The sequence below is a fragment of the Notechis scutatus genome, chromosome 2 (assembly GCF_049901735.1).
Source record: "Notechis scutatus isolate UNSWTSFEM ecotype Mainland chromosome 2, rNotScu1.2, whole genome shotgun sequence".
Taxonomy (NCBI): domain Eukaryota; kingdom Metazoa; phylum Chordata; class Lepidosauria; order Squamata; family Elapidae; genus Notechis; species Notechis scutatus.
Genome location: NC_142010.1, coordinates 258587139 through 258595250, shown reverse-complemented (window position 1 = coordinate 258595250; position 8112 = coordinate 258587139). Strand labels below are relative to the sequence as shown.

The following is an 8112-nucleotide window of genomic DNA, read 5'->3' as shown; positions in this document are numbered from 1 at the left end:
TACAGGATAGTTTTTTTCTGAAACCAAATTGTTTATTGGAGAGTAGGTTGTTTGTCTCTAAGTGGAGGATGATGGATTGGTTAATAATTGATTCCATGACTTTACAGGTGACGCAGCATAAGGAGATTGGCCTGTAATTTTCAACTAGGCTTGGGTCTCCCTTTTTGAAGATGGGGATGACTGTGGCTTGCGACCATAGGTTAGGCAAGGAGCTGGTCCTGAAAGATTTTTCAAAGATTATGCTTAGAGGTTTGGCTATGGCAGTGGATAAGATTATGTGACATCAAGTCATTCCCGACTCTTAGCAACCACATAACTAGATATCCTCCATGATTTATCCTTAGATTGTTCTTCCAAGTCTCCCAAATGTGCCCTCATCATCACAGTCACCAGATCCATCCATCTCACGGCTGCTTGTCCTCTTCTTTTTCCTTCCATCTTTTCTAGCCTTAGAGCTTTTAGGTCTTCACAAAATGTGTCCAAAGTAAGCCTTGGTAAGGCCACACTTAGAATACTGCATCTAGTTTTGATCACCATAATATAAAAAAGAGGTTAAAACTCTGAAAGAGCACAGAAAAGAGCAACAAAGATGATTAGAGGGTTGGAGGCTAAAACATATCAAGAACGGTTGCAGGGAACTGGGTATGTCTAGTCTAATGAAAAGAAGAACTAGGGGTGACATGATAGCAGCGTTTCAATATCTCCGGGGCTGCCACAAAGAAGAAGCGGGGCTCAACCTATTTTCCAAAGCTCCAGAAGGCAAGACAAGAAACAATGGATGGAAACCAAGCAAGGAACGAACCAAACTAGCATTAAAGAGAAATTTCCTGACAGTGAGAACAATTGATCAGTGGAACAGCTTGTCTCCAGAAGTTGTGGGCGCTCCAACACTGGAGTTTTTAAGAAGAGATTGGACAAATGGACAAATTGTCTGAAGTGGTACAGGGTTTCCTGTAGGGGTGGGATTCTACCGGTTCACACCTATTCTCTAGAACCGGTTGTTAACATTCTAAGCAGTTCGGAGAACCAGTTGTTAGAAGAAATTACTGGCCTAATCCTGTAAGGAAGGCAGGAAGGAAACATTATGGTGTTGCTTACAGAAACTGCCTCTCCGTTAACCCTTATTACATTCTTGGCAGGACTAGGCTTCCTGTCTCAGGAACTTCTCTGGAGTTATTTCTCCTCCTTTGCTGGTACTTTGCTTGTGTGGAGTGACCATTCAAAGTTACAATGGCACTGAAAAAAGCGACTTATGACCCTTTTTCACACTTACGACTGTTGCAGCATCCCCACAGTCATGAGAGGCCAGGCGAGGAGATGTGTGCCTGGATGTGAGTGATGTTGAGTTGGCCACACCCAGCCAATCACATGACCACCAAGCCACGCCCACCACCTAAGCCATGCCCACAGAACCAGTTGTTAAAATTTTTGAATCCCACCCCTGGTTTCCTGCTTGAGCAGGGGTTGGACTAGAAGACCTCCGAAGTCCCTTCCATCTCCATCATTCTGCAAATAGCACAACTTGAGCCTGGTCATTTGTGCCTCAAGGGACAACTCTGTGTGAACCATGTTTTATGGCTTAGCACAAACAGTAAACTAAACCTCTAGGTACATGAGAAGATTTAAGACTATTAGATATTTTAAGATGATTAGTTACTTTCAACTGAAGCCATATTAAGAAATAAACATATTAGTTCCTACACACACACTTTAAAAATCTAACAATTTAACATGTATTCCTCTAAGAACTATTTTTAAAAAAATATTTAGATTTGTTCTCTGTCCCTCTCACTTTGAGGCAAACCAAATACCATAAATTAAATACAAATAAATAAATAACGTGTTCTTCTGAGAACTATTATTTTTTTATTCGATTTCTTTGCCACCCATTTGCTTCGAGGCAAACAAATCTAATACTGTAAAATAAATACATAAATAACACAGGTTCCTCTAATACAGGAGTCTTCAAACTTGACAGCTTTAAGACTTGTGGACTTTAATTCCCAGAATTCCTCCTCCAGTCATGTTAGGTCAGGAATTATGAGAATTGAAGTCCACAAGAATTAAACTTGCCAAATTTGAAGACCCTGGCTCTAATATCTATGTATTTCCCCCTCAAGGCACCTGCATTTTGCCTAAACAGTGAGATGGGTTTTAGCATGAACGAATTTTATCTTTTCCCCAAACGGGAAATTAACCATGGTTGGAAGGCATGTGTTGTGGTTCGCTGGCAGCAGGTGCGGACGGCTGAGGTCTCAGAGAGCGAGGACTCAGATGAGGGGCCTGCGTGTGATGCAGGGATGGGGCCAGGACCATCAGGGAGTGGAGAGATTGTGGAGGCTGGCAGCAGTGATGAAGAGGCCCCCGAGGAGCCTGTGCCGAGTGCGTGTGCGCGCAGGGCTGCTCAAAGGAAAGACCAGCTGCAGCAGCACAGGTGACTCGGGAGTAAGGCTGCAAGGTGGCCCCTCCCTGAGAAGATAAAAGCCAGCTGAGAAACCGGAGTTCTTTGCAGAAGGCAAAGAAGTTTGATACTCGAGCCTGGTGGATGTTAGAATATCTGATTTCATGTTTGGAGACTCTTTGATTTATTGTTTAGGAACTTCATCTGTTGTTCTTGGCAGACTTGCAAAAACTTGGCAAGGCTCTTCCTTATCGGAGCTAATTAGTTGGAAGCAGCATTTTATCTGTGAAGAAACAGGATTCATAAATGAAACAGTAAAAGGTTGTGCTGGTGCCTTTGTCTTCTGCTTATTCTCTTGGAATCAGGTTTGGGTCAGAACAGTATGGTTACACCTTGCTTCCATTCTCTGCCCATCCATATTTCATGTGTTGGGTGCCCAATGAATTCTCAAAAGCTTGCTTATTACTACAACGCTTACCATGCCTCTTGATCTTGCAAATACTGATTGTGATCATACAGGTAGTCCTTGACTTATGACCACAATTGAGCCCAACATCTCTGTTGTTAAGTGAGACATTTGTCCCAAAGGTGCTTTTTTTTCAAGAGGCAAGTAGACTTTCTGGTTTTTCTTTTATAGATGTTTTGCTTCTCATCCAAGAAGCTTCTTCAGCTTCTGAGTGGATGGTGGGGAATGGAAGGATTTATACTCCTTGCAGACAGCTGGTCCTTTGCATGATTTAAGCAGGGACAATGGTTTGAAAGAGGGGGTCAAAGAGGTCATCTATGTCAAAATTGAACAGCCCACTTTCAACAGAGGAGAAAGGATACAATATCATCTATGTCCAATTTACAACACAGTCCTTTCAGCAGTTCCAAGAAGGCTTCACACCCATTTGTACCACTCAAGTGACCCTGAGGACACCATAAACCTCCAGGTGACCTTAATGACTCGCTAAATGAATGCAAATGACCAGCTATCTGCAAGGAGTATAAATCCTTCCATTCCCCACCATTCAGTCAGACCTGAAGAAGCTTCTTGGATGAGAAGCAAAATGTCTTCAAATAAAAACCAGAAAGTCCATTTGCCTCTTGAAAAAAAAGTCCCTTTGAGGAAAACCATGACCTGGATGATGGAAAATCTCCATAGTCATTAAATGAGTTAAAGACCCACAGTGGCGCAGTGGTCAGAGTGCAGTACTGCAGGCTACTTCTGCTGACTGCTGGCTGCCTGCAATTTGGCAGTTCAAATCCCACCAGGCTCAAGGTTGACTCAGCCTTCCCTCCTTCCCAGGTGGGTAAAATGAGAACCCAGATTGTTGGGGGCAATAGGCTGACTCTGTAAGGGGCGTGCATAAGTGCACCATCGTGCCTACCATCCCTGTCTTATTGTCCCCATTTATTCGTACCTATTTCCTGTATTCTTACTCATGTTTATACATGATATCTATTATCTTGTAAGTGATTGACAAATCAAATAAATAAATAAAAAATAAAAATAAAGACTTGTGGACTTCAACTCCCAGAATTCCTGAACTAACATGACTGGTGGAGGGATTCTGGGAGTTGAAGTCCACAAATCTTAAAGCTGTCAAGTTTGAAGGACCCCCCCCCCACACACACACTAAAGGAACTGTTGTAAATCGAGGGCTGCCAATACTGATCTTGCAAAAAGGACGTGCGGGGCCGCCGCTCCCTCCCTTTGCACACCCAGCACTGCGCCGTGAAGATAACGACGAGGGTGGGGCGGGGGAGCGTGAGAAAACCGCCGGCACCGACATCAACACACGAACGCGCTTTCCGGAGGACCGCGCGTCGCCCCCTCCCCTCCCCTGTCTCTCCCAAAGCCCGAGCTGCAGACCATAGACTGACATCTGCATGCCAGAGGGGGCTCCCCTCCTCTCCGCCTTTGTTGTGTCCGCTCTAGGATTCCCCCCGCACCCGTTTGTGGTCTTGGCCTTTTTTTTTCCCTCCTCCTCCTCCTCTTCGGCTCTCCGACCTCCGCGGTCTGAGGCGGCGGCGGTGGCGGTTTCTGAGGCGGCGGCAATCTAGAACCATCCGCCAAAATGGTGAGCGATACCCAGGGCGAAAAGGCGCCGTACCCCGAGAAGGGAAGGCCGGCGACCCCTTCTCAGCCCCATTTTGTAACGCCAGAGCCCTCGGGGTCCGTAAACCGGCCCTTCTTTTCGCGGAGACCCCACCCTGGGCCCCCGGCCTCCCCGACAGCCATTTTCAAGGCAGTTGCTCTTCTTTCTATTCTTGCCCCCCCCCCACCCCCGCCTCACCGCACTCGCCGTCATTCCTATTGCAGGACCCATGTCAGGATGGTGTCAGTGACACCCTCCCTAGAGGACGTGTGTGTGTGAGTGTGAGTGTGTGTGTGTGTAGGAATTGTCAGTGTGGGTCTGTTTTCCTGGCAGCTTCTCGGGGTGCCTCTTCCCTCCCCAGTCCTGATTAAAAAGGGAGTCCAGCTCTCTTGCCCACTGGGGTGGTCTGGATGCAGGAATATGGTGGGTTTTTTTTTCTTTTGGGGGGTGGGCTTGCGCTGCCTCCCAGCTGGGTTGGAGGACTACAAAGCCCATCGTCCCTTGCGCTGAGGATGAGCTGATTTGGAAGAAAAAAAAACAGATCCACTTGACTGTTTTATTTGCACCACCGGGGGGGAAAAGGGGGATTCTCTTTATAAAAAAACAAAAAACTGGAAGAAGTTAACTCTCAGGCATCATCCTGGCAGAATTTGTTATGGTTAGGGGGTTGTTGGTTTGCACAGCCAGCCAGATGTTCAGGGGCTGGGATTTGGCATTTTGGTCCACCTGTGGAGGAGTCCTTCCCATAAGGATAGGCAGATGTTGACGGTTTCCTAGTATGATTTAATTGTATTCTTATGACTATTATTAAGTGTTGACCCTTCTGATTCTTGTCCAATGTATCTTTTCTTTTATGTACATTGAGAGCATTTGCACCAAGACAGATTCCTTGTGTGTAGAATTCTATTTTTTACCATTCTTTCTCTTCTAGGCTGTGGTACTGCGATATTCACTTTCCAGATTATTATTATTATTGTTATTCTTATTCTTATTCTTATTATTAAACTTTTTATTCATTAAACATGAAACTCAGTCAATTGGACATTTAAAAATGTATCACAAATACTGTATTATTGATTGGCTCTGATGTTGATATGCTGCCAGCATCCTAGGTATCAACTAAGTCTCTCCTTAGAATGTATGTTGTTCCGAGTAGCATGTTGTTGTATGTTGTTCTGTAGTGTTTTGCAGTTCTTCTGGCACTACAGCAGGAAGCTGCAACTTCTTGACGCTATTATTTGATATAAAAAATGACAGTATACAAAGCAAATGAGACAGCTATGCTGGATTTTGTGTCACAAATCACGAGTCAAGCACTTCCCAAGCATTTAGGACTGTGTGATGTATTGGCGGATTATGCAAGCAGAATAATAATAATGATGATAATAATAATAATAATAATAATAATCCTGTTTCCCTCCCCCCCACTGTCTCCTAATGTTATCTTTCAAAATCTGTGAGTTGGACACAATTGTATAATTGTGGCTTTTTTCTCCTTGATTCAAGGAGAGTTTCCTTTGATTGCTGGCTTTGTTTACAGTATTGGTCTGTTAAAGGGCTATTCTGTAACTGAAGAAATGGAAGAATGTCCTGTATGTATGCTGGCTATCCAGAACCCCAAAGTTCATATATTTGCTTTATTTCCCCCCTCCCAAAATCATTTATATTATAGATATGAACTTCGCTTTTGATATTCTAAATAGCTTTGTAAGTGCTCTCCTTCCTCTATTATTCATATACTAAAAAAAATCACCTCTGTTTATGCTCATCCTAGTATATGTTCATTGCAGCGACTTTTGTGGGTCCTCTGAAACACTGCACAAGGTTATTTAAGGAATAGCAGCATTTGAGGTGGTGAACTAGAGAACACATGTATTTTAAAAAAAAATTGGTATCTTGTTGTATGTCAATTCTCTGAATTGCCCAGTAAAAAATTAGCCATGTTTTCTTAGTATCTTTTATACTGCAGCAGGAACTGCAAGAATGTTTTTTTGGGGGGTGGGGGGGGAATAGTTTTCCCACCCCCATCTGCATAGCTTTAAATAGCTGCAGAGTGTGCCAAGCATATTTAAAGAAACACAATCAGAATTTTGCATTTTACCCAAAGACAGAATGAAGGGGGCTTTCAAGGGTGAGAATTTGTATTTAGGGTGTTTAAAGAGTTAACTGTGTTACATGCTTTCTCAGTAATCCTTACCTGCAAGGTAGGCTCATAACATCATCCTTGTTCTGAGAGTTTGTGGTTTATATAGTATAATATTGGCATATCTTAACAGAAAGCAGTCATTTCTTAAATTCGTGTGTCCTAATCCTTGCTGGGTTTATTCTGAAATGACTTGAACTGTCTAAAATAGAGCCTGTTTCCAAATCAATGTATAGACTGTTGCCAGAGAAATTTGCACAAAATGGCTGAGTTTCAGGTAGCATTTTAAGTTGTGTGGATAAACCCCAGTTGCTGTGTTTATGTACTGTCTTATGCACTCTGTCCCCCAATAATCCATGTTATAACTTAAGGTAAGGAACATATTCATACAACATATGACATTGGCTGCATTCGGAAAAAAGATTCTGAACCACAAACTATCCAACTCCCTTGTAGTCCAGCGTAATGTGCAAATGTGCATTATGAATTGAGCCAAAGACATGTGTTATTAACAGAGTTGGAAGGGACCTTGAAGGTCTTCTAATCCAACCCCTTGCTTAAGCAGCAGACCCTGTGCCATTTTAGACAAATGGCTGTCCAATGTCTTCTTAAAAACGTCCAGTTATGGAGCACCCACAACTTCTGGAGGGAAGCTGTTCTATTAATTCTTGTAACTGTCAGGAAATTCCTCCTTAGTTCTAGGTTGCTTCTCTCCTTGATTAGTTCCCATCCATTGCTTCTTGTCCTGCCTTCAGGTGTTTTGGAGAATAGATTGACTCTCTCTTCTTTGTGGCAGCCCCTCAAATATTGGAAGACTGCTATCATGTCACCCCCTGGTCCTTCTTTACATTAAACTAGACATACCCAGTTCCTGCAACTGTTCTTCATATGTTTTAGCCTCCAGTCCCCTCATCATATTTGTTGCTCTTCTCTGCACTGTTTCTAACTTCTATTCTATTCTATTCTATTCTATTCTATTCTATTCTATTCTATTCTATTCTATTCCACGTTCCACATTCAATTTTCCACATTCCATCTCCCCAAATCAGTGTGTCATAAACAGTCTGTGTCAATTTGAAAGTGTGGGCTGCCTGGCACCAAGAATGCCTGCCCCCCTTTTCCTACCAGGATTCTTTTAAGGGCCCTACCTTGCTATGAAGAAGGAGACTTAGGAAGGAGCCTGGTTGCTTCAAAAGAGTGTTTTGTGGCAAGATTCAGCCACTGAGATGCCAGGAAGCTGAAGGAGAAGATAGAAGAGAGTTTAAAAAAAAACAGGGCCAAGGAGAAAAGGAAATACCTGCTGTGCAACTTTGAACGGGCAGAGAAGCATTGGAGAGAGCCGAGGTTCAGTGAGGGAGGGGAGAGGAGTGAGGAGAAGAAAGCAGCCCAGCAGGAGAGCCCAGAAGTCTCACAAGTTCACCTGATGCAGCTTCATCACGGACTGATTTGGGAAGAGCTCCCCCTAGAAAGTGCACCAGCCATGC

The 8112-nt window shown here is 43.6% G+C and overlaps 1 protein-coding gene across 1 annotated transcript in view; it reads left to right on the top strand.

Annotated features, from left to right (window-relative positions):
* Positions 1 to 4048: 4048 nt before the first annotated feature.
* The window catches only part of LOC113425526 (elongation factor 2), a 37478-nt gene continuing 33414 nt past the window's right edge, over positions 4049 to 8112 (top strand). Inside the window, exon 1 of the mRNA XM_087958652.1 lies at positions 4049 to 4467. Within this exon, the coding sequence (XP_087814778.1) occupies positions 4465 to 4467 (3 nt within the window). The 5' untranslated portion in view covers positions 4049 to 4464. The remainder of the gene's footprint in view (positions 4468 to 8112) is intronic.